The sequence below is a fragment of the Neoarius graeffei genome, chromosome 24, assembly GCF_027579695.1.
Source record: "Neoarius graeffei isolate fNeoGra1 chromosome 24, fNeoGra1.pri, whole genome shotgun sequence".
Lineage (NCBI taxonomy): Eukaryota > Metazoa > Chordata > Actinopteri > Siluriformes > Ariidae > Neoarius > Neoarius graeffei.
In genome coordinates, this window is record NC_083592.1 from 1,438,848 (window position 1) to 1,466,126 (window position 27,279).

Here is a 27,279-nt window from a genome sequence, read left to right on the forward strand (position 1 = left end):
GCATTAAAAACACCTCAGGCATCAGTAATTACAGAACTCCATCCGGAGGCGAGGCTGAACAAGTGATTAGGTCTGAGGTGCAGACGGCGATGCTAATAGCTAAGAAAAACATTAGCCTCTCTTTCTTTGATGATTTCAACAAGTGCGTGGCTGGAATGTTCCCAGACTCTTCCATCGCAAAGAAATTTTCCATGGGGAAAACGAAAGCCTCCCAAATAATCAAAGGTAAGCTACACATGTTTACATTAAGTATGTCCTGGCTAAGACCTCATAAATAGCCGAGTGTAAACTAATTGGTGTATTAACTGTTTTATCCACTCATTGTTTATTTTATTTTCTATCTGAAACTTACCCATTTTAAATCACTCTTGGTTTAATATCTTATAGTACTCTCTATCTATCTATCTATCTATCTATCTATCTATCTATCTATCTATCTATCTATCTATCTATCTATCCATCCATCCCGAGGCCATGACTATGGTAAAACCATAAATTGCAATGGAATTGAATGTATTGACTGGTTATATAATGACCTTTCTTATTTTAACATAAGATACGTATTTTAGCCCTTAATTTGGGAAATAACTGGTACCACTGAAAGCAAATAAAAATAAATGTATAGTTTATTCACAAATGCACTCTATAAACCATAAGCATATTGAGTTTGGGTCTTGGCTATCACCAACATGCACCAGAGTACAGGAAATCACAAATACTAGATAGAAAATTGCCCCCCATTCAACTACACACCCACTTTTGGTGAAGGGTATGACTTTCCGAAATTTTCCCTTATTTTGAGTTAAAAATCTGGGAAATATCCCTTTTTTTCAAACCTCAAAGTTGACAGGTATGCCAGTGTAGCACTTGTAACACTGTAAATGCGATAATTAATAAATAATGCTACTGGACCAGCTCTAGATTCGTTAGTGGTGTGTGTTGTATAGAGGAAGAGACATGAAACATGGATACAAATAAGCCGGCAGTTTACTGAATAATAATGAATATGAAAAGGATCAGTAAGTTGGATTGGTTGAATGTAAATAGTTCAATAAATATATCAATGTAAATAGTTCAATAATCAATCAACCTTTATTTCAGACACAAGAGTGGTCCATAGATACATAACTACATAAAGACATACAAACATTATAGATTTAGTAAAAAATAAACTTAAAAAAAAAAAAAGTCATAGACATCCATGGAAAACTCAAGTTGTCACATACAATACTGCATCTCCAATGGTTCCACAATGTGGAAGTAAATCTAACTGCACTCATTGCAGGATTCACTAAGGCTACAATTATACCATTGCTAGACGCTGTTAACCTACACATACATCTGTACATAAGATTCCTGAGTACAGCAGGACATGTGGGGACATCAACTTGCACAAAAAGATAACTAGCACTACTCCATCTGGGCACTTTAATAACAGCCTCATTCCATCATTATATGCCGCATAGAGCTTATGGATGCTACTACTCTTATATCTCCTCCACAGATGGGCAGTGTACAGCGGCATACAAAATGCTTTAAAAAGTGCTACTTTAACATAGGATGAACACATTCCAAATTTCCTTATAAGCATGTTAGCTTGAGCATATACCATTCAATACTGTCCATAGATATCACAATCATCAGACAAATCATCAGTTATGTAATGGCCCAGATACTTAGCCTCACTGCATATGCTGAGAGCTATACCAGACAAGAAAAAATTAGGAATGGGCAATTTCTTATCTTTACTTCTAATAATCATTATATTACTCTTCTTGGCATTGTATTTAATGTCGAAGTCATAGCCATACTGACAGCATATTCTCAACAGCTGTTGAAACCCAGCACTGCATATGGACAGAATCACCAAATCATCTGCATACATCAGGTGATTGATGCGGTCACCAATCATGCAGCCTGTTCTACAGCTGTTTAGAAGTGTTGAGAGACCATTCATATTTTATATATATATATATATATATATATATATATATATATATATATATATATATATATATATATATATATGTTAAAGAGAAAAGGGGACAACAAACTCCCCTGCCTGACTCCATTTCCAACTTTAAAAGGGTCAGACATATTGTTACCCCATTTCACAAACATAGACTGCTGCCCATACCAGTACACTAAGATTCTAATTAGAACCTTGGGAACTCCTCTATTTAGTAGCTTTAAGAACAATTTCTCATGGTTTACACGATCAAAGGCCTTAGAAGCATCAATGAAGCACATAAAAATGGTTGTGTTGTGCCTATTATACAGATCAAGGATCTCTTTTAGTGCAAAAATGCACATCAGTGCCATGTTTAGGTTTAAAGCCAAATTGGTTGTCCGAGGTCACAGCAACCTCCTCCAACTGATTCAGCAAAATCCTCTCCAAGACCTTTGACAGTATGTTAGCTAAGGCTATGGGTCGGTAATTATCCAGAGAGTTTATCTTACCCGCCTTGTCTTTAATAATGGGCAACAGCATAACAGAAAGCATTGAGTCAGGTAAAACTCCATGAACTAAAAAACCAGAGAAGCACATAAATATTCACAGTACAAGAGATAAATGAATAAATAGATCAATAAATATTTGCAGTGCAAAATGTGTATTTAAATAAGTCCTAGGAGTTTAATCTTTTCTTGTTGAATAAATTTAAATAAGTTTGAATATGGGTTTATTCTAGCTTTTCTTGACCGATCTGTTATAGTCTGAATAGCTTATTTCAGTAACAATCGCTTTAGCTATGTTTAAGCTATTTGAGTCTATTCGTTTCTAGTTTTCTTTGAGTTAGCTCTCTCTTTAACAGGTAAGTATTTTAAATGTTTCTTCTGTTTGATTAATTGTTTAGCCTTTCAGTTTACTTTGACAGGAAACCATAAAAGGAAAAACACACATTCACCCATTCACACTTCACAAGTTTCTATTCTATTTGAAGGCCCTCAATAGATTACTGTGTTGCAACACTAACTTTTCGGTCCAATGGATCCGTCCAAGTCAATTTGTTCAATAGCTCAGTCAATATTCAAAGAATAGCTCAGTTTGAGTCAAACCGTGTATGGAATGCTGGTTTCAATCCTTGCAGGGGTTAGAATCTCTTGGGTAGGCTCGCCACCTAGTGTCCACTTCAATTATTGTTCAGTTTGATGCTGCCTCGCAAACGCTGAATAGTAAAGGGTCCGATCCGTCGAGCTGTCCTCAAACTCTCCCGGGGGCCTGCACACAGGCCATAAAAACACATTAAATAAATAAATATTCCTCTCACCAGTAAAACTGTATACTCTAATTTTACATAGCGATAGCAGAGGAATGCTAAACTATTCCTCTCACTACTGACTGTCACCATAGCAACGTAAAATGAACTCGGGCTTAGCGAATACTCAAAAGCACAAATTAACCGACAAAATGTCGAGGAATAGGGAATAATCTATCCTACATTTCCCTTCTTTAACATTCAGAAGCTAGTGAAAACACCTTAAATAACTGTTTTAACAAATATAAACATAGGCTTCACCTCGCTAGCTTATTACATTGTAATACATTCATTCAACTCGAACATACAAAAACAAAGTAAAACTCACCAAAACACTCTTCAAAACACTCATCCCTGTTTAGAAATTTCATACAGACTTCAGCAAGGTGGTTTCAGGAGGATCGGGGTCCTTCCCCAGAGGACGGTTGTGGTCCTTCCCCAGAGGACGGTGGTCACACTCTGGACTCTTTGGCCCTTGTTTCTTGACACAACTCCAGCCTGTAAGTATCCACGGCCAGACAAACTGACGCAGGAGAACGCCAGTCACCAAACCCACACAGAACACGAGTCCGACAGTCCAGCTGCTGTACACATGTTCACCTGAACACAGAACACACACCTCTCACAAACAAGTCCAATCACAAGGTCATTAACTCGAGCTCACCTATCCATCAGGGAATCTAAACAGCTTGTGATGAACACGCACCTTTCACTGGAGGCGAGGTTTCATCATCCGTCTTCTTCGCTGTAGTGGTGAAGAGAACATGAACATTCAGAACACCATTAACCAGGATCTCAACTTTACATCAACAGCTAACACATTCTGCAGAGGTAAAACCCAGACGCAGATAAAGTCGTACCTGTGACAGCGAGCGTGTCAGGGTTGGAAATTAACTTTATTACTCTCCTGCCACTGTGGCTGCTCGAGTCTGAGATCTACCACACACTCAGATGGGGTTTTTACCCACCCGCCCCGTTCCTGTTTGAGCTGATGGAAGTTGTGTTTGAGGAGCTGGGCAGATTAAAATCATGAACCATTCACAGGACTCCCTGTTGTTGTCGTCTTTTCTCCACTTCTCATTAAATAAATATTGTTTGACCTTCCCTTCTTTGGCCTGCGTCTCCTGGGAGGTTTGGAACACTTTGCTGCAGTGGGAGCCCAGACTGCTCGACCTCAGCTAATTCTCTTTAACGGTCAGTCAGTCGTGAGCATTTTACACTCAAGCTGCCACATTAAAGCCGAGTCTTGTTTCACTTGGACACTTTAAAGAGGAGACGGTCTTTAACTGTCTTTAACGAGGACACAAATCTTCTCATTAGTGTCCGAGTGGAACAAGCAGACTCGTGATTCAGTCTGTGCTGTGGAACGTCAAACACCTCAGTTACAACTGCATTATTTCTTCCTTATGCTACGTTTATTTATCCACCATCGTGGCTGGTAGGTTGAGTAAATTCACCTGCATTTGGTGGGTAGTGCGTGCCACTCTCTCACACACACACACACACTGTCTCAGCTCGTACAGTTTTAATCCCAGTCTGTTTCTGTTTAAAGCTGGACTCCGGATCGAATTCATTATTCAGTACAACTGTTTCCCAAACATCACGTTTATTTACAGTTCTATTGAGGTTTTTCACCTGATGTCACAGGGTCACGTGACGCCCCGGTGTCCGCCATTTTGAAGGTCAAGCTAGCTAACGTCAACAACAGTAGCTGGTATGTTACTGTAGCAATGTTTACGTTCAGTCATTTGGATGACTCTTAAAACCTTTCAGTCTCAAGTTTTTCCTTTACTGGATTTACTAGTTTACTGAGCTAGCGTGCTCGGGCAGGCTGGGAGTGACCACACTTCAAAAGAGCTCTACAAAGTACTTCATTTCTTTTCCTTGACAGGCATTCACACACTCAGAACACAATACAAGGAGGATCGGATAAACTTGTAACTATGTGACAATCAGAATGCAGTCACAATGTTTGAATCCAAGGCCATCCTTAAAAAAAATCCGTTTCCTGTCCACCGGGTGAGCAAAAAAATTCAGTCGGGAGGGAGGGATTTTTTTTAATGGATGGATAAGAAATCGCAATGCTGTGTTTGCTTTTTCTTTCAGTACTTTATTACAAAAGCAGACATTTAATAAAATGACAGTTTAATCAACTGAAACTTGTACAAAAACTGTAAGTTAGCATTTTAAATGCTGACTGCAACATTTGCAAAACTTTTACAAAGGTACTTAAAATGTCCGACACACGGACTTTTTGTAGTTCTAAATCGAGCGTTAGGCCAAGTTCGGATGAAATTACACTATTAAAATGATCACTGAATGATTTGTTTTTCTGAATCTTTACTATTTTGTTGTTCGCTAGAATACCATTTTGCGATTTCACACTTAAGCAAATGTTTGAAAACTCCGGATCTCCTTCCTTCATGGTGGCGGACATTTTTTTGTGCCGCACGGCGCATGCGCAGAGCTGATTCGACAGGGCTTTCCACAAGCGCCGGCTGCCGCCATACAGCCGACTACACAATTAATCCAGCCCGCTACTTTAATGACTTATTTTTGTAGCCCACAGGCTCTAAATACTAATTTTCGATTTTAATAAAATTAAATGTTTATCTAACGGACTGACAATAATGTCAAACTGAACCGCACTCATTTAAGTTGTGATTCGCGCCGTTTGTACCGATAATAACCACAAATTCCCCGCCGACTTCGTTGATCAGGGGGAGAGTCAGGGAGCAGAGAGGGGCGGGGCTGCACTCAGGGAGCAGAGAGGGGCGGGGCTGCACTCTCTCTCACACGATAGGACTTAAGGCCTCTGCATGCTCTTGCAACAAGGCTTTCGCAGACAGCTTTTCGCAGACAGTTGTAATTTATTGTTGAGCGGGGAGTATAGGCGTGCGCGATGTTATTCACCGGCACAACGCAAGGGGGCACGAAGTCACTAGGAGTAGTTGGTGGGTGTGGTTAGTGGAGTGTTAATCCTCCGGTTACTTATAATAACTAGAACTTTTTTTTTTTATAATGACTAGAACTGGAGTCGTATAGATGTCCGTACTTCCTCACTTCCTCGATCAACCGCTCTTCGTGCTGCTCCATCTTCGCTCGTGTTTTTAAAAATGCCGGTCGTGAAAACAAAACAAACCGGGAAAGTAGGGAAGCGGAAGTGCGTGTACAGCGGATGTAGAGTGGACCAATCAGAGCCCTCTTGTCTGCGGCGCCGTCTGCGAGGCTTCTGCGGTGGTCACAATTTTTGGGAGGTGCGCGCAGAGCGTCTGCGAAGGTGGGGGGGCTACGCAGACACTGTCTGCGACACCGTCTGCGAGGACTGCGTTGTCAGCATAAATTGGCCTTTACACAACAGATCAGGCACTGAGTGGTTGTCAAGCACGCGCGTGTCTAGCAACCGGTGGATTCGGAGCCTGCGCGGTATAACTGAGAATCAAAAACAATTAAACTTTTTCCCCATCCAAAGTGTACCACATTTTAACGATATGACTGAGTAAAATCTCCATAAATTTAAGATTGAAAATTTAAGACCACGGGGTTTGAAATTTAAGACTTTTTAATGGCCTTATTTTAGGACAATTAAATTTAAGACTTTAAGACTTTTTAAGGACCCACGGACACCCTGAAGCAGGTAAACGTCGTTCTCTAAGCCTGCTAACCTCAATTTTTGCAAATACCTCTCCCTCTGCTCGCCCTGTAAATGCCCTACATCGCTGGATAGTGAAGGTGTTTTCTGCATCTCGCTCCTTTTTCTTTTATGTTTATCGTTTGTCGCCTTCCTCGCATTCAAACTGATTCGAGCCGTGACGTCCAAAATGGCAGCATCACATGACTTGGTCACGTGGGTGAAAAACCTCTATAGCGCGAGTGCTGATTGACTCTCTCACCTCCCACATGGACCTGTATGACGGTGATGGTCTCATCGTTCTCGCTGTCCCGGACTGTGTAGTTCCCGCTGTCGGACGCATTCCCATCTTTAATCTGGAGCGTGTTGATGCGAGACACTCTCTCTCTGTACTCTGGACTGCACTCCATCCTCTCGTTGACCACGGTGCAGATCTGCAGGGGTGATGGGTGTAGAGCGTCGCTCGCACTAAAACGCACCTCCACCATGTCACTGAGGGGTAAGAGCACGTCGATGGGCTCACCTGGGGTAACCACACGGGTCACCTCCACAGCTAAGGAGAGGAAAGGAGGAAATTAGAAATATGAGCAGAAAGCGTGTGGAGTTGAGGTTCATGCCCACATTACACCGGGCCAGTGGTGTAGAACACTACAGAAATAAAACTATAAACACAAAACCACACGCAACAGCACCACAGCATGAGCACAACACAACGGAACACAGCTAAAGAGAAATATTCCTTTACAACGATTAGACAAGAACACACTCGGGGTTCTGCTGCTACAGAGAACACGACAACACTGAGTGATGATCAGGAACACAACTCAACACTGGTACTAAACCACAGGACGGCCAGCCAGGGGGCGCTCTCTTCATTATTAATACTGTGCGTGTTACTTTTAGACACTGAAAATTAAGCTACAACTATTTTTATTATATTAGGAATACTCATGCATCTCAAACAATTACAATATCGTGAAAAAGTTCAATTATTTCCATCAGTTATTTAAGAATTTAAAATGTCACTTTTCTAGACTAATTACATGTAAACTAAAATACTTCAGGCATTTTTCTCTTAATTTTGATAATTATGGCCTACAGTGCAAAAAAAAGTCTCCAAATATTAGACCATTTAATTTTGAGTAAAACAGTATAAATGCTGTGTATCTCTCGTTTTAGTTCAGTCCACACAACCCCAACCATGGAGAAGACTGCTGACTCGACAGTTGTCCAGAAGACAGTCAGCGCCTCCCTCCATAAGGAGAGTAAGCCACAGAAGGTCGTTGCTGAAAAGGCTGGCTGGAAAAGGTGCACAAGCAACAGGGATGAGCAAAGCCTTGAGAGGACCGTCAAGAAAAGTCAATTCAAGAACTCGGGAGAGCTTCATAAGGAGTGGACTGAGGCTGGTGTCAGTGCATCAAGAGCCACCACGCACAGACGTCTTCAGGAAAGGGGCTGCATCTGTCCCATTCCTCATATCAAGCCCCTCTTGAACCAGAGACTGAACTGGAGGAAGAGTGGAGAGGCACAGAATCCAAGGTGTTTGAAGTCCAGTGTGAAGTTTCCACAGTCTGTGATGATTTGGGGTGCCATGTCATCTGCTGGTGTTGGTCCACTGGGTTTTATCAAGTCCAAAGTCAATGCAGCGTCTACCAGGAGATTCTAGAGCACTTCATGCTTCCATCTGCTGACAAGCTTTATGGAGATGCTGATTTCCTTTTCCTGCAAGACTCAGCACCTTCCCACAGTGACAAAACTTCTACCAAATGGTTTGTTGATATTACTGCGCTTGATTGGCCAGCCGACTCACATGAGCTGAACCCCAGAGAGAATCTATGGGCGACTGTCAAGAGGAAGATGAGAAACACCCGACCCAAAAATACAGACGAGCTGAAGGCCGCCATCAAAGCAGCCTGGGCTTCAGTAACACCTCAGCAGCGCCACAGGCTGATCGCCTCCATGCCACGCCCCTTCGAAGCAGTAATTCATGGTAAAGGAGCCTCAACCGAGTACTGAGTGTATAAATGAACAGACTTTTCAGAAGTGGGACATTTCTGGATTGTAAATCCTGTTTTGATTGATCTTAGGAAATATTCTAATAATCTGAGAGACTGGATTTCTGATTTCCATGAGCTATAAGCTATAATCATCAAAATTACAACAAAAAGAAGGCTTGAAATATTTCACTTTACATGTAATGAACATAGAAGATATTAAAGTTCAATATTTTTAATTAAATTATGAAAAAAGGGAGAACTTTTTCACGAGATCCTAATTGTTTTTAGATTCACTACTATTCTGACTGTCCAGTGCAGTTTAGCAACAAGTTCTGTTTTTCACACAAATACCTTCTTAATGTGTCCGGGTCAGTGCTGGCTGGGAACAACAAGGAACACAGACACAGTTAGACACACAACCAGCGTTCTGTTCCAGCCCTTCTAACAGAATGACACGAGGCGCTGATGCACCTTTAGGACCAACTGGAAGAAGTCTGAGCAGGGATGTGATTTGGGGCTGGTGAAATTATCTGAAAATTTTAGCCGGGGGTCCAGGGCAGCGCCCTGGTGGGGGGACAAAGTAGTCAATGAACCAAAGTAGTCAAATTTTGAAATGCAAGCTAGAACTGATAATGTTTTATCATACGAGACGATAAAAAGGTTTTAGAAATCTCAAAATGTAAACAAAACACGTCCGGACAAAAAAAAAAAAAAAAAAAAAACACGTTTTCTGTGAAATTGACTCATATACAGAGCTGTACAGTGTTCACTCATTTGAGGATTTTCATATACCAAAATAAAAATCACTTTCACTAAACATTCACAAAAAATGTGTTTGCTGAATCCATTCAATCCAATCAGAAGTCTGTGAAGAAGCCAATATCTCTAATATTTCTACTCATATTTCTGAAAGGCGGGGTTCACCCTGGACAAGTCGCCAGATCATCACAGGGCTGACACATAGACACAGACAACCATTCACACTCACATTCACACCTACGCTCAATTTAGAGTCACCAGTTAACCTAACCTGCATGTCTTTGGACTGTGGGGGAAACCGGAGCACCCGGAGGAAACCCACGCGGACACGGGGAGAACATGCAAACTCCGCACAGAAAGGCCCTCGCCAGCCACGGGGCTCGAACCCAGGACCTTCTTGCTGTGAGGCGACAGCGTTAACCACTACACCACCGTGCCGCCCTTAATTTTTTTTTATTGCTGTAAATTTTGTTAATTATGCCTTAGATATCACGGTAATGTGTAAATAATGTAATGTATCTACATTGGTTGTAAATTTAATTAAGTTCATTTCATTCATTCATTCATCATACTTTTTTAAAAAGCAATTTAAAAAATAATAAATAAATAAATTTAACAACCTGGCTGATAACACTGGTCAAGATGATGTTGACACTTCTCTAAAACGAAACCAACTTTATATAGTAGCCTCCATATACACACACTGAAGGCTCAATCCCAAATCACTTCCTCCTTCTTATTTATACAAGTGCCCTACACAGGGGGCCCCTGTCGTCTCTCTAGTGCACTCTATATGCCTTATGGAGCGGTTTGGTCTTCAGCGCAACAGATTTCCTCTTCATCAGCGCGGTGGAGCAACAGGACAGGGGGCGTTTCCAGCTACACAGCGCTCACTTTCACTTAGCCTGTTAGCCAGAGCAGGCAGCTGCAACACATATTTTGACTTCCTATGCAGCCAGAAGAAGCTATACATGCTCCAAAATAGGATTAAATTATAAATAAATGGCCTTGACAGACCTGTGTTTAAGCGGTGCATTAAAGCTCTTGCTAGCTACATGGCTAAGTAGCAACAAGCCTGAGTGTAAAGTAACAGAACTTCACTGCTACTAGCAAGCCGTGCTAACTCAGGAGCTAACTCTGGTGTCGGGTCTGTTCCCTGAGCAAATGTTCCAGTCATTTTACACCCAAAGTGGAAATATTTCCGCAGACTAAATGATGAACAGCATCTCCTCCTCCCTCTCCGCCCAGCGCGCCGGTACGTGAAGTCATTCCGGGTGACCGTCAGCCAACCTCTCACCTCCCTAAACACACACACAAAGGCCACTAGCTCGACCCAGACAACCATGTCCTGTCAAACACACTCGGCTCTGCCACGTCGGACAAAACGCACACATAAAAAGCTGAGTTTGTTCGTGACCGAACGCCCCACACTCACAGATAACACGCTGATCCGTAGAGGGGCTCCAGCAAGCACGCCATCTCTCTCTGCCCCTGAGCGAGAGACGATCCGCCCCGACCTGAACAAATGTCTCACGGTATTATGTCCAATGTCTGTAGCAACCTCTTTCTCCAACCATTCCCAGCGGAACTTGTTTTTCACTATTCTGTCGATTTCTTTAACTCAATTTGCATCTTTACGCTCGATCATGGAGGCTGCCATCTTTCAACTCTTTGTTTGAAGCGAGCTTACGTACAGCTATGGTATCTAACAAGCGCGTTCATTGGTTGTTACAGAGCGATGGGCCAATCACGTACCTCGTTTCATCTCAATGACAGAATTTCTGAAAGTCAGAACGAATAGGATATGAATGCGGATATTTGAGCGAAAAATCGGAAAATTTTTCTTCAAATTTTGAGGTGAAAAAAGTGGAATTCCGTGAATTCGCGGAAAAATCACATCCCTGGAAGTCTGAAGCGTGAAAGAAGGACACTTACCTTTAATTCAAAATAATTAGTTTTCTTTTATTTCAGACATGTAAAAGTTTTTTCCTTTACCTGACATGTTTCGACGGTGTAACTTCCGTCTTCATCAGAGGGTCACCCGGATGTTGGTGTGTGACGTGCCTTTATAATCAGCTGATGTTATGGAGGCGTGACCTCCCTGTCAATATTGACAGGTCGGTCACGCCACCTGCTGTCAGTGTTGCCCCCTCAGGACGGCGCTCCCGGTGTGGGAGAGCATGTACGCCCCCTCATCCCTGTTTATTGTTCTTGGGCTCCGCTTTCTGATTTCTATTGACTCCTTAATCCAACGGTGGTATCTGTTGTTCTCTTGCTGTATGATCTGAGCATTGTCCCAGTCCATTATGATTTTCCCTTCTGCAGTGGGCCGTTATTGCTGATTTCAGGTTCTCTTGTGTGGCTTTTTCTTTTATTGCTCTTGTTTGTCTCTGTTCTGTTTCTTTTTCACATTCCTTTTTGTGTTCCTTTTTCCTATGCTAAAACTCCTTCCTGTCTCCCCAATGTAGCGGGGAGGTGTGACCTGACAGTGGGAGGCGTGACCGACCTGTCAATATTGACAGGGAGGTCACACTTCCGTAACATCAGCTGATTATAAAGGCACATCACACACCAACATCCGGGTGACTCTCTGATGAAGACGGAAGTTACACCGTCGAAACATGTCAGGTAAAGGAAAAAACTTTTACATGTCTGAAACAAAAGAAAACTAACACTACGTTCAGACTGCAACCTGAAACGACCCATATCCGATTTGTTGTGAAATCCGATTTTTTTGTTAGGCCGTTCACATTACCAATTATATGAGACTTGTATGCGATCTCCAATATGAATGGAAAACGACCCAAAAGTGTCCCGCATGCGCAAATTGACACGTAATAAGCACACCGTGTGCTGTGTGTGTGTGTGTGTGTGTGTGTGTGTGTGTGTGTGTGTGAGAGAGAGTGAGTGAGTGAGGGGCCGTGGCAGCAACCTCCGTTGAAAGATTGACTGATTGAAGTGCGCATGCTCTCTACATAAACACTGTCTAGTGCAGACATCCCAAGTGTCCCGGAAGTTCCGGGAGTCTCCTGCATATTGATAGCGGCTCCCTGATGCCCACAAATTGGAGAATATCTCCCGAAATCTAGAGCAAGTGAGCAAGAGCGTGCACGCGAAACATTAATTTCTGCATCGCACATATGACGGAGTGCGCGAGGGAGTGCAAGAGAGAGACTGCGTGCGCGCCTGTTCATGTAGCGCATTATGTCATTGTTGTTGTTTTCCACCAAAGAGGCGGGATTAGCCAACGCAGAATAGTGACGTTTGTCTCTTGTTGATGACGTGTAAGTCGCATGAATGCGACCTGTCCGGTCAGACTGCAGTCGCATGTGAAAATATCGGATATGAATCGGAATTAGGACCACATATCCAAGCAGCCTGGGTCGCATGTGAAAAAAATCGGATCTGTGTCGTTCAGATTGTCAATAACAAATCGGATACAGGTCGCATACGGGCAAAAAAATTGGATATGGGTCGTTTCAGGGTGCAGTCTGAACGGAGTCTAATTATTTTGATTTAAGAAGACATAATGAACGTAATATATTTACTTACCCTTAATGAAGAGACGCACGTCACAGACGTCTGAACCCTCACACTGACAGGTGTATATCCCTCTCGCAGTGTAATCAGCCGCAGCGATGGTGAGATATGGTTTCCCCTCCAGGTACTGATCATGGGAGATATTAAATCCCTTCTCGGACCTGCAGGATGTCTGATCACACTGAGCCAGAACATGACCTGGTAGATGAATCCGGGTCCATTTAACCAAACCAGAACATTTCCAGTCGCAGGGGAGAGTAGCGGCCTGATGAAGTTCAGCCGTTACAGAACGCTGACTGAACACAGAGGGAGGAACTGAAAAGAGAAACAAGAAAAAGAAAGCATTAACTAAAAACCCATCCTTTAAATATCGGCTATTAACCCAAACCAGCGGTTCGGTTCTGCTAACACACACCAACAGCCTGTCACAGGAAACATCAATAAAGAAACAACAGAAAGTTAATTAGCGTAAAGACAATGACAGAAGTGTAAATCAGCAGATAGATCTGTGTGTGTGTGTGTGTGTGTGTGTGTGTGTGTTAAAGCACAGTGATGGTTGGAGGGTTAATACAGACTGTCAGAGTCCGGATTCTGTGCAGAAAACGTGTACGTGGCACTACAGAGAGAGAAAAACGTACTGGTGAGAATCTGCAGAGTGAACAGAAGGGCGTGGCTCCACATGGCTGCAGAAACACAGAACACACACACAGTTACACATCATTCACATTAAAACACCAGCTAACTCATTTCTGTCTCCATCAACTGCAAAAGAAAGAATTATTCTGCTTTCAGTTCTCAGATTTTATCATTCCTTTTCTCTCATATTTCCTGAGCAGTGGGAGATGAGTGGAGATTATAGAATATAGAAATATAGAACACAGGGAGATACACATTCTAGCAGTAATCTTCATTCAAGTCCAAAGTCAACGCAGCGTCTCCCAGGAGATTTTACAGCTCTTCATGCTTCCGTCTGCTGACAAGCTTTATGGAGATGCTGATTTCCTTTTCCAGCAGGACTCAGCACCTGCCCACGGTGCCAAAACTTGTACCAAATGGTTTGCTGACTGTGATATTACTGGGCTTGATTGGCCAGGCAACTCGCCTGAGCTGAAGCCCAAACCCCTGAACCTTTCAAACTCTCCTTCAGACTCATTTTCAATTTATCCTTCAATAAACCTTTTCAGAAAAATCCTTTATTAAATGTGTCGAATTATGAAATATGAACTGAAATAAGCTTTGTAATAAATTGAAAGATTTATTGGATGATATATTTATGGATTTATTGATGGATCTACTGACAAATAATTAAAGAAAAGTCACAAAAACCCTCCATCTGCTTCCCTTAAAGTAAAATGTGCAGGATGAAGTTTATTGTGAATGAAACCTCAGCCCTGGTTTCTGCTGTGCCACAGAGGGAACTGAACCCAGCACCTTCAGCAGGGGAACCTGAGGAGTAGTGGTGTCGTTAGGCCCTATCGCTCAGGGCTATATCCCTGGGCATTCTGAGTCTAACCCTGGGCATTCTCACCCTCAAAAAAAGTGAGAGCGCGATAGAAAACAACTGGAACAGATCGGAACTTGACTTGCAGCGTCCAAAGACGGGGGGAGGGGGGACATAACGGAGCGCTGCACAATCAAACTGTTGGTAACCGCCAACAGAAGAACATTCAGAACTGACTGGAAGACGACTTCAAAAAACAATCCATTATTGTTGGGTTTTTGAAGATGTAAACAGATGGTAAGTCATCGAGCGTGAGTGTGTGTACGTGGGCGTGTGTACACGTGGGTGTGTTCAGACTATCAACAGAGTAACCTGTCAAACTGTTGCTGCACAGAATCCGCTCCGTGTAGCTGGTTCTGTTGGATTTACAGTGTCGGGTCTGTATGATTAGTGAGCCAGGCGAGCTCAAAAGTCCCGGTGAATATCTACAGCGGGGGTCTGTTTACCCCGACGGAGTTTACTGAGCAGGTCGACAACAATCTGTATTCATATAGACACCAACAGCTGTCCTGACATCATTTAATCCCATGTTTTAATGCTCCATGTAGCCGACGCAGAAGCAGCCAGCCTTTGGTATGACAGTCACAGAGAGGGATAAAATCGCTTTGTTTTGCCTCGCAATATTAAATGTCAATCTAAACGTGCTGTCCAGATCCTACACATGAGCTGCTGCAGTCCACGGAGCCTGGACGTGTTGGAGAAAATGGTGTTTGTGTTTGAGAGAGAAACTTGGAAGACATATGATCATGGTCTTGTGAGATGGGACGTCCTCTGGGATTGTGGATGTTGTCATATAATAATGGAGCTCAGAGCGTCTTTGTGGTCCGAAAGGAGAGAGATGGGAGTCAGAAACCACACATTTCTATTAAACTGATAAAGTTTACTAGAGATATTTAGGTCAATTGACACATGCCTCGGTTTCCTGAGAAATGATGGGTGGTGATGATAATAATAATAATAATAATAATAATAATAATAATGAAGAAGCATTAAGACAAACTGTAGTACATAAATTTAACAGAGCAGTGCAAAAATCATTAATAAAGATGTTATACCCTCTGAATGTGTGTGGGTGATAATATGTACAGTTAGCTATAACCTCCCCAACCTATCTATCGATACCAATCTCCCTTAAAATAAATAAATAAAACTCCGCCCCAGGAAAACCTGACGGAGCCCCTGGTCTCTTCAGTAGCGAGAAACGGCCCGGGCCCGGACCCCATTCCCCACCAAGCTTCAAAACACTCAAGCCAATTTCTGCCCTGAAGTACAGAAGCAGACCCACAGACAACAGGCTACATGTGAACGAACCTGCTGAAATCAGCGCTGTTACTTTTTTCTAAGAAGATTTTGCTTCAATCTTGAAGTGGCTGTTCAGCTCAGTTCGACCTAAAAGAGCACTTCGTGTGTTTTCCTCCGAGGATGTTCCAGCTTTACGGATAAAAGGAATGTCGATCTGTGCAAATACCAAGACCAAATGTTTACTGCGCTTTGTTTCATGTTCGTCCAGTAGAGGCGCTGTATTTCTGCCAGCTCGCGCTACAATGATTTTGTATCGTTACAAAACACCTTTGTTTATTTAATTAATAAATAAAGTGAACTGATTTAATCAGGTAAAAAGCGCGAGTGCTGTACGGCCTATTCTTAGACAGGTGATGACGGTTTCCTCTCTTCTGTTTCTCCCCACCTTTCTCCCAGCACCCACACGCTTTTGTACATTGTAGAGAGGTCTTCCTGCATCTCTGGTGTCCCAGTTCTCCTGCCATACTTTTTCTGTTCTTTGACTTTTAGTGATGGGTTTCGCCTCAGCTTTACATCATGGAATCTGCAGATGGACTGGTTGTGATTTCACTGACTGTTTTGCCAATATGTCCACGCCCTCGTTTCCTTCCACCCCTACATGAGCAGGAACAATTAAACCCGCCATGACTTCCCTGACCTGATGCTCATGAGTGCTGATAACCTCTGTTGCTATTAGTGTATTGTTCTGGTTGTTTTCCTCCACCCATAGTAATCCGAGCATTATGGCCACAAGCTCTACTGTGTACACTGAAAGATGGTCTCTTCTCCTTTTTATCGCCGTGCCATACTGTGGGATATTTACTGCAGCACCAGTGCGTCCAGACTCAGGGTTTTTGAACCATCTGTAAATAACACTGTCTTATCTGCAGAGAGTTGTTGTATGTAGCTTTAGACAATGATCTTTATAAATGATCTCCCAGAGTTATCAACTCTGATTGGGTCACTGTCAGCCCCTGCAGAACTTGATCAGGCAACTGAATGCTTAGAGTCAATGTTCCACTATAGACCCTTTTCAGTCACGTGACCTTCGTAAACGCGACCGCCATTTTGGACATGTAGTGGACTTCGGCTCGAATCAGTTTGAATGTGAGGAAGGCGACAAACGAGAAACATAAGAAAAAGGAGCAAGATGCAGAAAACACCTTCACTATCCAGCGACGTAGGGCATTTACAGGGCGAGCAGAGGGAGAGGTATTTGCAAAAATTGAGGTTAGCAGGCTTAGAGAACGACGTTTACCTGCTTCCACCAGGATTGTTCACTGATGTACAGAAGTACACGAAGCCCTCGTCTTTACCTGACTTCGGCCCACATGATCTGTATACCTATGTCGTTAAAAACCCATCGCCATACACATACACGCCAACGTCCGAGGTTCTGGAGCGCGCTCCGGCTTGCTCCAGGAGTGCTCCGGCCGAGGTTCCGGAGCGCGCTCCGGCTTGCTCTCCCTCAAATTAAGCAGTGCGCTCTGGCTTGCTTGCCCTCGAATTAAGCAGCACACTCCGGCTTGCTCCTTAATTTAAAGTGCTGTTTAATTTGAGGGGGAGCAAGCCGGAGCGCGCTCCGGAACCTCGGCCGGAACACTCTGGGAGCAAGCCAGAGCGCGCTGCTTAATTCTCGGACGTTGGCTCCGGTAGCTATTTACACTGGATCCAGTGTAAATAGCTGCCGGATCATAATTACAGTAAACTAGTAAATCCAGTAAAGGAAAAACTTGAGACTGTAAGGTTTTAACAGTCATCCAAATGACTGAACGTAAACATTGCTACAGTAACATACTAGCTACTGTGTTGTTGACATTAGCTAGTCAACAATAGCTACTACAGAAGAACAAAGAGGTTACAATGGGTTATTTTAACCTATTTGGTTACACACTCGCCGCCACAGAATGTTAACAGCAATGTAATGCCTTTTCTGGCTAATTTTATTTGTCTTACCTCCAACAAAGTGGTCACTACACAAGCGCTGGTATGCCGAGGGCTGCATCTGTTAATGGCCGCTATCCATCTTCTCCGTCGGGATCTGATAAAATGATAACCCTTGCCTTGTTTGTTGATGGTTACTACATCCAGGTGCACAACAATATAGTGGCATGATGGAAGTCTTGCTGAAAACAAACATTTTCTTTGCTGCCGTTCCTCAATGCTGGCTGTGGTAAACTACTGGTAGTACACGTCCAAAATGGCAGCCGCGTTTGTCGTGACGTCATGTGAAAAGGGTCTATACTTTAGATAATGTAGCTCCTCTTAAAAGGAAAATGGTCAGAGACAAAAAATTAGCACCCTGGTATAATGATGACACTCACACATTAAAACAGACCACTCGAAAATTGGAACGTAAATGGCGTCAAACAAAATTGATAGCGTTCAAATTAGCGTGGAAGGAGAGCTTCCTGAAGTATAGAAAAGCTCTTAGTGCTGCGAGATCAACATATCTCTCCTCCCTAATAGAAGATAACAAAAATAATCCTAGATTCCTATTTAATACTGTAGCAAAATTAACCAGGAATAAGTCCACTATCAACACATGCACACCTGCAGTATGGAGTAGCAACGACTTCATGAATTTTTTTAATGACAAAATTGAGAATATCCGACAAAAAATTCAAACTACTAATTTAAGGTCAGACAATGTAAGTGACCCTGTGGTTAACAATATAACTATCAGATCAGCAATTAGAATGTTTTACTCCCCTTAGAGAAACTGAATTACTTTCATTAATCTCGGCATCAAAAGCCTCAGCTTGTGCACTAGATCCCTTACCGACACATCTATTCAAACAGAGAATACCTGAAGTAATTGAACCGCTTCTAAAAATAATAAATTCTTCTCTTACGATTGGCTATGTACCCAAATCCTTTAAACTAGCAGTTATCAAACCCCTGATTAAAAAAACCTGACCTTGATCCGTCAGCTGTCCAATTATCGGCCAATATCAAACCTCCCCTTTATCTCCAAGATCCTTGAAAAAGCTGTGGCACAGCAGTTATGCTCATATTTACATAGGAATAACATCCATGAAATGTATCAGTCAGGATTTAGACCTCATCATAGCACAGAGACAGCTCTGGTTAAAGTAGTAAACGACCTACTGTTGGCGTCTGATCAGGGCTGTGTCTCGCTACTTGTGTTGCTTGACCTTAGGGCAGCATTTGATACCATTGATCATTCCATTCTTCTGGATAGACTAGAAAATGTTGTGGGAGTGAAGGGAACGGCCCTCTCCTGGCTCAGCTCTTATCTAACTGATTGTTATCAGTATGTTGATATAGGGCTGGGCGATATGGGAAAAAGTCATATCACGATATTTTTTATATCAGTTGATATTGATACATCACAATATAAACAGGAATGAGAATGAGAAATTGTATTTTCAGCTAGGGCTGGGCGATTCACCCCAAAAAAAAAACCTTCGATTTTTTAATAAAAAACTCGATTCACGATTCATGATTCGATTCAATGACCACCTTCAAAATAAAATGACTGCTCACGGTAAATGTATTTCCAAAACACATTTATTTTCATAAGAGGCTTCAATAACTGTATTCAGCAAAAAAAAGTGCTTGTGCACTGTAGTTTTATGGACCCGCACTCCAATGAGCTATTAAAGAGCCCAAAGCCTGAGGTAACACATCCAATAAAAAAACTCAACTGTTAATTTTAAAGAAGTGCAAACATTCTTCATAAGGAGCCTAGCAATAACAGCAGGCTTCAAACATTCCATAAACATCTTAATAGAAATGTAAAAAAGTAAGTGCAGACATTCTTTGTGAGGAAAAGGAGCCTAGCAGCAACAGCAGGCTTCAAACATTCCATTAACATCTTAATTGAAAACAAAAAAATACTCTTGATGAACTGTATGTGTGTGAAAGTGCACGTGTGTGTGTGGGAGGGAGGGAGAGAGAGAACTCTGCCTCTGTGTGTATGTGTGTGCATGAGAGAGAGAATTGTGTGTGTGTGTGTGGGGGGGGGGGGGGGGGGGACTCTGCCTCTGTGTGTATGTGTGTGCATGAGAGAGAGAGAGAGAGAATTGTGTGTGTGAGAGTGTGTGCGTGTATGAGAGAGAGAGAATTGTGTGTGTGTGAGTGTGTATGAGAGATGTGCGTGTATGAGAGAGAGAGAGAGAGAGAGAGAGAGAGAGAGTTGTGTGTGTGTGAGTGTGTATGAGAGATGTGCGTGTATGAGAGAGAGAGAGAGAGAGAGAGAGAGAGAGAGAGAGAATTGTGTGTGTGTGAGTGTGTGTATGAGAGATGTGCGTGTATGAGAGAGAGAGAGAGAGAGAGAGAGAGAGAGAGAGAGAGAATTGTGTGTGTGTGAGTGTGTGTATGAGAGATGTGCGTGTATGAGAGAGAGAGAGAGAGAGAGAGAGAGAGAGAGAGAATTGTGTGTGTGTGAGTGTGTGTATGAGAGATGTGCGTGTATGAGAGAGAGAGAGAGAGAGAGAGAGAATTGTGTGTGTGTGAGTGTGTGTATGAGAGATGTGCGTGTATGAGAGAGAGAGAGAGAGAGAGAGAGAGAGAGAGAATTGTGTGTGTGTGAGTGTGTGTATGAGAGCTGTGCGTGTATGAGAGAGAGAGAGAGAGAGAGAGAGAGAGAGAGAGAGAATTGTGTGTGTGTGAGTGTGTGTATGAGAGATGTGCGTGTATGAGAGAGAGAGAGAGAGAGAGAGAGAGTGGGCAAGCATACTGTGTGTATGGATACTGTAGTGAATCCTTCCTCTTGTTGCAAAAATTTCAAAAGCTAGTGCAGACATTCTTTTTAAACATTTTTCGCAAGAAAAATGAGCCTATCCACAACATCAGGCTTCAGACAACCTATTTTGGGCAGGAGCCTCTCTCATCGTCTTCACTCGCCATGTTTGTTTGAACTAGAGAAACTGCAGGACGTGTACGGAAAGCCTCGAGGGTTCTTTGGCGAATGTAAAAATGCGTGCGCTGCGGGCTTGCGGCCTGGAAATTGATGTCGGGACAGTGGATTGGTGAATATAAAAATGACATGCGTGCACCATGATCTTGGAAACATGAACGACAAAGGATAGTGCATTGGCGAATGTAAAAAATGATATGCCTGCGCCGTGGGCTATAAAACATGAGCGACACATAGACAGTGGATAAATAAATAAATAAACCGTAAAACTCGAGTTTCTTAAAAAATGAATCGATTTCACGTGCCCACTCGATTTTAAAACCGCATCGATTTTTTGCCCAGGCCTATTTTCAGCTGAAAATTTAATCGGGGGTCTGGGGGCCATCGGCCCCCAGCCAGGTCCAGGGCGGAGCCTGGTCGGGGGTCCAGGGGGCCGAAGGCCCCCGGAAGCTAATGAGTTTTATACATTTTAGACCACTAGAAATGGTCTCAGATTGCTCAGTTGAATAATATTTTCAGTCCAAAGAAGCTTGAGTTTTGGACACTAAAACAAAAATAGTCTCAATAATGCTCAGCTAAAAAGAATTTTTAACTTCATGCTAGAATGAAAGGAATGATGAATATAAATTAAACACAGACAGAATATTTGACATAATCCTGTAAATGTTTGTTACTTTGAATGCAGTAGGGTTGGGCGGTATCCAAATTTTGATACCTTTAAACTGTCTCTGTGTTTTCCCGGGGTATACGGTATTACCGAGAAAAAAATATTTTGTTTCGGCCTACTGTGTAACGTGTGCCTATACCGGCGGACTTTGTCCAGACCTGCGCCTATGCAGCATAGCGAATTGTGTGCATTGTGGTATGGATTAAGTAGCAAAGCGAATTTTGTGCATTGATGAATGGATTAAGATATATTTCAAAGCATCACGCAACTCTTCCTTCATCTTGAAAATAGCATTCAACTGTCGTTTACACATGTCTGCGTTGAAACGCCATTTGCAGCACTATTTCACCTACTCCATCAAAAAAAAAGTACACGATGAGCAGGATCATACCCTTTCAAGCATGGGAAATAAAAAAAAAGAAAAGAAAATCAACCAACACCCAAGTCCATTTAGACTGCGCAATAAACCATATTCTTCAGCGCAAATGAGGCGAACCTAATTCAAATGCGTGATAGCTGCACAAGGCAAAAATCATATGGGCCCACGTCATGCCATGGCAGGGAAATTAATAATCAAATGGCCTTACCTAGCTTAAAACGTTGCCTTGATCACATAACTCCTTACAATTATTCCACTTAAATCCATACAGTTTAACACACCCAACAAAGATAGCAAGCGCATTGCTAATTCCCACCAGAAACCTAACAGTTTACGCTACGATGTTTTCTTCCGTTTCTTCAGTAGATGACATTTCAAACGTTTATTACCCACATCCCAAATGTCATACGTTATATTATTTTATAACGGCTAAACCGCCAAACTCAGCCTTGAAGCCGTCAATGGATGGTTTATCCGTAGGTGAGCTCTCAGATTGGAGGTGTTCCCCTCTCGCGCCATGACCGTCTTCTTACATACTTTACACACAGCTTCATCTGTGTTTGCTGGCTCTCCCTTTTCGTTTGGTTTGAAACCAAAATACTGCCACACTGCCGATGTTGTATTTTTTTTTGCCACTAACTCGTTATCTTGACTTGCCATCTTTCAACCGCGGTCTCAGTCTCTTGCGAAGCTTTCTGTCAGACTCCAAATGTCAGGGTTGCCATGGTAACGACATAAATAACCCTGCACGCGATGAGAACTTCTTTAGGAAATTGATAGAATTGGTGAAAATACGATCACACAGTTATTCGGGATGATCTTCAATTTATTATTTTATATTATGACCTATGGGCGGCACGGTGGTGTAGTGGTTAGCGCTGTCGCCTCACAGCAAGAAGGTCCTGGGTTCGAGCCCCGGGGCCGGCGAGGGCCTTTCTGTGCGGAGTTTGCATGTTCTCCCCGTGTCCGCGTGGGTTTCCTCCGGGTGCTCCGGTTTCCCCCACAGTCCAAAGACAGGCAGGTTAGGTTAACTGGTGACTCTAAATTGAGCGTAGGTGTGAATGTGAGTGTGAATGGTCGTCTGTGTCTATGTGTCAGCCCTGTGATGACCTGGCGACTTGTCCAGGGTGTACCCCGCCTTTCGCCTGTAGTCAGCTGGGATAGGCTGATAGGCTCCAGCTTGCCTGCGACCCTGTAGAAGGATAAAGCGGCTACAGATAATGAGATGAGATATTATGACCTCATGTACTCCATATTTATTTAGATATTATACATTTTTTCAAAATGACGGTAATGAGACCGATACCGTTGGTACTTTTGGATACCTCGGGATACCTTCTTACCGTAATACCGCCCAACCCTAGAATGCAGTTAGCTCTTTTGCAGTGAACTCGTCTCAACAGAAACACAATTTCCCTGTTGAACAGTTCTCTCAGCTCCCAAAGTCACAATCACATATAACTAGCAACACTAAGTTTTCAACATATTTACAAAGTACTTGTTCTTTTTCTAGGAATGCTTCATTGCAGAGATGTTTTTTTCCTTTCAGCAGCTAATCTGAATAAGCGATTCGTTTTCTTTTGTGATAATTTTCACCATTTTGAAGCTCTTATTCGCTGTTACATCCTCAATCTCCGGCCTCGTGGAGCGCCATGTTGAATGAGTAAGAAAGCGAAATGCGAAGAACCAATCAGAACGAAGCTTACATGTGACATTTTGGCCTTTCCTATCTATGCTCGTTTACCATTGGTCAAATTGCGATATTTCTCTCTCAACGGCCAATCAAACACAGTGTACGTTCTGAACTGCCGATGTAAACAGAGCCTTGTTCCCGATGGTTGACCGGGTCAACACATACCTAACCTCCCTAAATATTTTCTACTCGGATTTAGACGATTCACAAAAATGACCCCTGGGTTGATAAAATCCGCGGAATTCCGCGGAAAATTCCCATCCCTGTATAAAACAAATATCACTATTTTGTGAATTTTAAAATGTTCCCTGTTACTCTTAATTGAGATTTGAAGATATCAGAAGGTTAATTTTTAATTAAATATTTATTTTCTATCAAAATTGAACACTACATGTAACACTATACAACTGTTTCAGATAAATACAGAACAGACATTTTAAATTAAAATCCTATATCTGACCGTGAACTCCAAAATCAATAAAAAATCCTAAAACTTAAATCTTTCAAGTTTAACAGGAGAACACAAACAAAACAGACATTATTTTGTCAACGTCAAATGATTAAAATAGTATCAAAATATAATTAAATTTTCAAAATCTCTCCTTCATATAGTTTTAAATATTGTTTAAGAACAATAAAATAGAACAATAAATAGCCAAAAGAATGTGTTCTACTCTCAGTGCAGTTTCAAAGACAGAAATAAAACAGACCTCGGCTCAACTGTTCTCAGCTTATGGTGAGAAAAAGGCCCGAGAACTGCCAGTGAGTGCAGTGCTGTCTCAGTGCGGTCAGTGTGTTTGTCAGACAGACAGAAGCTGCTGCATCTGTAATATCACGGTGTCTCGGAGCTGTTTTGCCACACGGCGTGGCGCTGGATAAAGCGCACTCTCTGCTCTCCTGTTGCTGCTGCACAGGCGGTGTTACTGGGGGAAGATTAGCACTTGTTCCGGGCCGTGTTTGTGAAAGTTTGCGTTCTCCGTGCTCGAACAGGTGGCGCTGCTTCAGGTGATAAAAACATTAGTGGTATTCCCCGTCTTGTTCGGAACATGTGCTCGACACGATTTGCAGTGCACACTACTCTGTTTCGTGTCGGACTTCAAAAAACCAAAATACCTCCACACCACCGAACTTTTCGGGCCCTTCTTATCAACAAGGTCATCAACAATGCCATCCCTTACGCCTTGGGCTGTGTCTTCTGCCGTTTCTTCCGAGGGAGCACTCATTTTCTTTTTTTATACGGCTGCAGCAGCACAAACAAACAAACACGCCACGACTAGCTGCTGGCACGGCTCTGTTCCAGCCACGTGATTGGCTCAGCGCGGCGCAACTCTCATTGTCATTGGCTATTCGTATTGTCTGTCAAAAGATGGACGAATGTAATCTATTGAAAAGTATATCGGCCATGTTTCATAGTTAGTTGCCGGAGTCCCTGCTTGCAGTGCAGTATGTGCTCAGTGCAGTATGCGCTATGCCGTCCCTAAGTCAACAGGCAAAGTCGAGGTTCCGTTTTACTGATGTTTATTACGCACAAACACAAGCACACCAACACTGTCGTGTAGACACTGTAAATACCGTAGAACTAAAGAAACACAAAGAAACAATAGGCTAAATCATATACCAGGGATTAAAGCAAAAAAAAAATCCTGAGCCTGAACTTTGTCGACACAGGCAAGAAACTAATATATATATATATATATATATATATATATATATATATATATATATATATATATATATATATGTGTGTGTGTGTGCACGTGTTTTGGATTGTGTGTTTATTTTCAAGCCATACCAGGGGGTTTGTGGGGGCATGGGATCAGAGATTGCATGAATGGAAAATTAAATTTGACTTTTGAAAATCCAATACCAAAAACGGCCAGAAGATGGCAAAAGTGCATCTACTATATCTACCACCTGTATGTACCACATTTCTTTTGATATCCAGTTTTGGTGCTCAGCGTTGTCCTTAACAAGTAATAAATTAACCTACAGTCACAAGGTGAACTGTTACAAAGGTAGATGAAATTCAGTATGGCATTTAGAGAGCATTAAAAGTTTCAATAATTGAAATAATTTAACAATTTCACCATTTCAATAACTTTGAACATCAGTAGTAGAATGGCAAATTAAATACACAAATGTTATTTAAACCAATAGAACGTTAACATCAAAAACATTAAATACTACATAAAATGATAACTTAAATCAGATAAAGCCCTCTCTCTCCCTCGCCCTTCTCTCCAACACAAAAGTTCATTTATTTTATTTTTTTTACCCTCTCTCCGTTGAATGGAGCCGTAACGGCGCGAGGTGACTTTCCGTGTCGATCTTCAGCACTGCACCGCATCGAAGCAAGGAAGAAATGAGAGGAGGGGGTAAAGGCTTTCCTTAGACCCGCCCCATTCTTCTTCTGATTGGCTAATACTGTCAGTTTCAGAGCGCTCCTTTACTACCATTGGCTGACAAACACAAGAGGGATTTCGACGGTCATTTTTTTTTTTTTTTTTAATTGCCGTCAATTTATTTTCGATTTATTATTTTTTTAAATCCACGGGCAATCACTACAAACCGGAAATCCGGCATGGTGCCGGAGAACTTTAATCCCTGATATACTCTCACACACAAACTTAAGATGTAAACAAAATCATAATTCCACAAAAACGCACCACTCTTCCCGCTTGTTGAGTAAGGAAGGGTTCGCGGACTTGGTTGAGTCGCCCGTCTGAATGTTACAGTTGTCTTGACTTAAAACCTTCCAACTTTAGTCTGGATACTGAGAAACGCGACAATCAGAACGCTTCGTAAACTCTTCTTACAAAACAGGAAGTGACATAATAGGACGTAACACAAAAGACAAAACCATGTCAAAATAATTACACCATCAATGAATATCGTGACAGGAAATGTATACATAGATATTAAATACAGTACAAAAATATAAACTCTTTATACAATTAAATGTTAAATATGACTAAGTGTACAAAATAAAATGTTTTACTTCATTCATGCCGAACAGCCTGAGCAGCTCAGAGGATGCAGAGACAGAGTTTCCTGAATGCTGCAGGAATGATGTAATGAGAGGGTTGTGTTGGACTTGCCTTGCTCTCTGGGCCGTTTCTCTCCCGTGGCGGATGTTGTGGGCGAACGGAATCGGAGTTTGATGATATTAAGAGTCAGTTTCAAGGAAAGTCTTCGTAAGAGTCCAAAGTTCAAAAACAGAAGACGGGTCTGTCAGTTCAGGAAGTTCACATGCAATAATTATAAAGTTTAAGGCGAAATAATCCGCTATCACCGGCTAAGCATGCGGACTCCTGATTGGTCAAAAAAGCTTGCATGATTTTAGGAGGAGTCTGATTAGCTGAGAAGTGTCGCCTCACCTTTATGAGGTTACTAAAGTTCAAAATGTGGCATTAGGCAGCTGGGCCATAGAAGGTTCATGCTGCACGCTACACGTTCACGTGAAGAACCGGACCCTGGGCCATTAAACTTCATGCTTGGATGTTCACGTGTTGCGTCTGTTCTACTTTGACCGAGTAACCAACAATATGGACTCTTCGGATGACGACGATTGCCTCATTCTGCTTTTACTGAGACAGAGGAAGAGAAAAAGGAACAGAATTTGGAGCCGAGAACACTTCCTTCTGAGAGAAACCCGTGGTGAATTTCACCAAACATTCTATAATCTGCTT

At 42.3% G+C, this 27,279-nt stretch overlaps 1 protein-coding gene across 6 annotated transcripts; it reads right to left on the reverse strand.

Annotated features, from left to right (window-relative positions):
• Positions 1 to 1,073: 1,073 nt before the first annotated feature.
• On the reverse strand, positions 1,074 to 26,900 carry LOC132872706 (uncharacterized). 6 transcript variants are annotated; one of them, XM_060907702.1, is made up of 7 exons: positions 26,689 to 26,900; positions 13,823 to 13,867; positions 13,197 to 13,499; positions 7,151 to 7,441; positions 3,964 to 4,002; positions 3,586 to 3,857; positions 1,074 to 3,220 (listed from the first exon to the last, which is right to left on the reverse strand). In XM_060907702.1, the coding sequence occupies exons 2-6, from the start codon at positions 13,863 to 13,865 to the stop codon at positions 3,625 to 3,627; spliced, it is 909 nt and encodes a 302-aa protein (XP_060763685.1). In that variant the 5' UTR covers positions 13,866 to 13,867; positions 26,689 to 26,900; the 3' UTR covers positions 1,074 to 3,220; positions 3,586 to 3,624. The 6 variants fall into 6 exon arrangements, with proteins under 6 accessions (XP_060763685.1, XP_060763689.1, XP_060763688.1 ...); XM_060907706.1 differs by lacking the exon at positions 26,689 to 26,900 and adding an exon at positions 26,589 to 26,630; XM_060907705.1 differs by lacking the exon at positions 26,689 to 26,900 and adding an exon at positions 26,257 to 26,439.
• Positions 26,901 to 27,279: the final 379 nt, after the last annotated feature.

Bases quoted from the DNA above. Each gene is read 5' to 3' on its own strand.
- LOC132872706 (XM_060907700.1), bottom strand. From the start codon at position 17,971: ATGCAGCCCTCGGCATACCAGCGCTTGTGTAGTGACCACTTTGTTGGA. The intron at 7,442-13,196 runs GTAAGTAAATAT...TCCTCTCCTTAG, and splicing joins CGTGCGTCTCTTCATTAAGG to CTGTGGAGGTGACCCGTGTG. The intron at 3,858-3,963 runs GTGCGTGTTCAT...TTCTGTGTTCAG, and splicing joins AACCTCGCCTCCAGTGAAAG to GTGAACATGTGTACAGCAGC.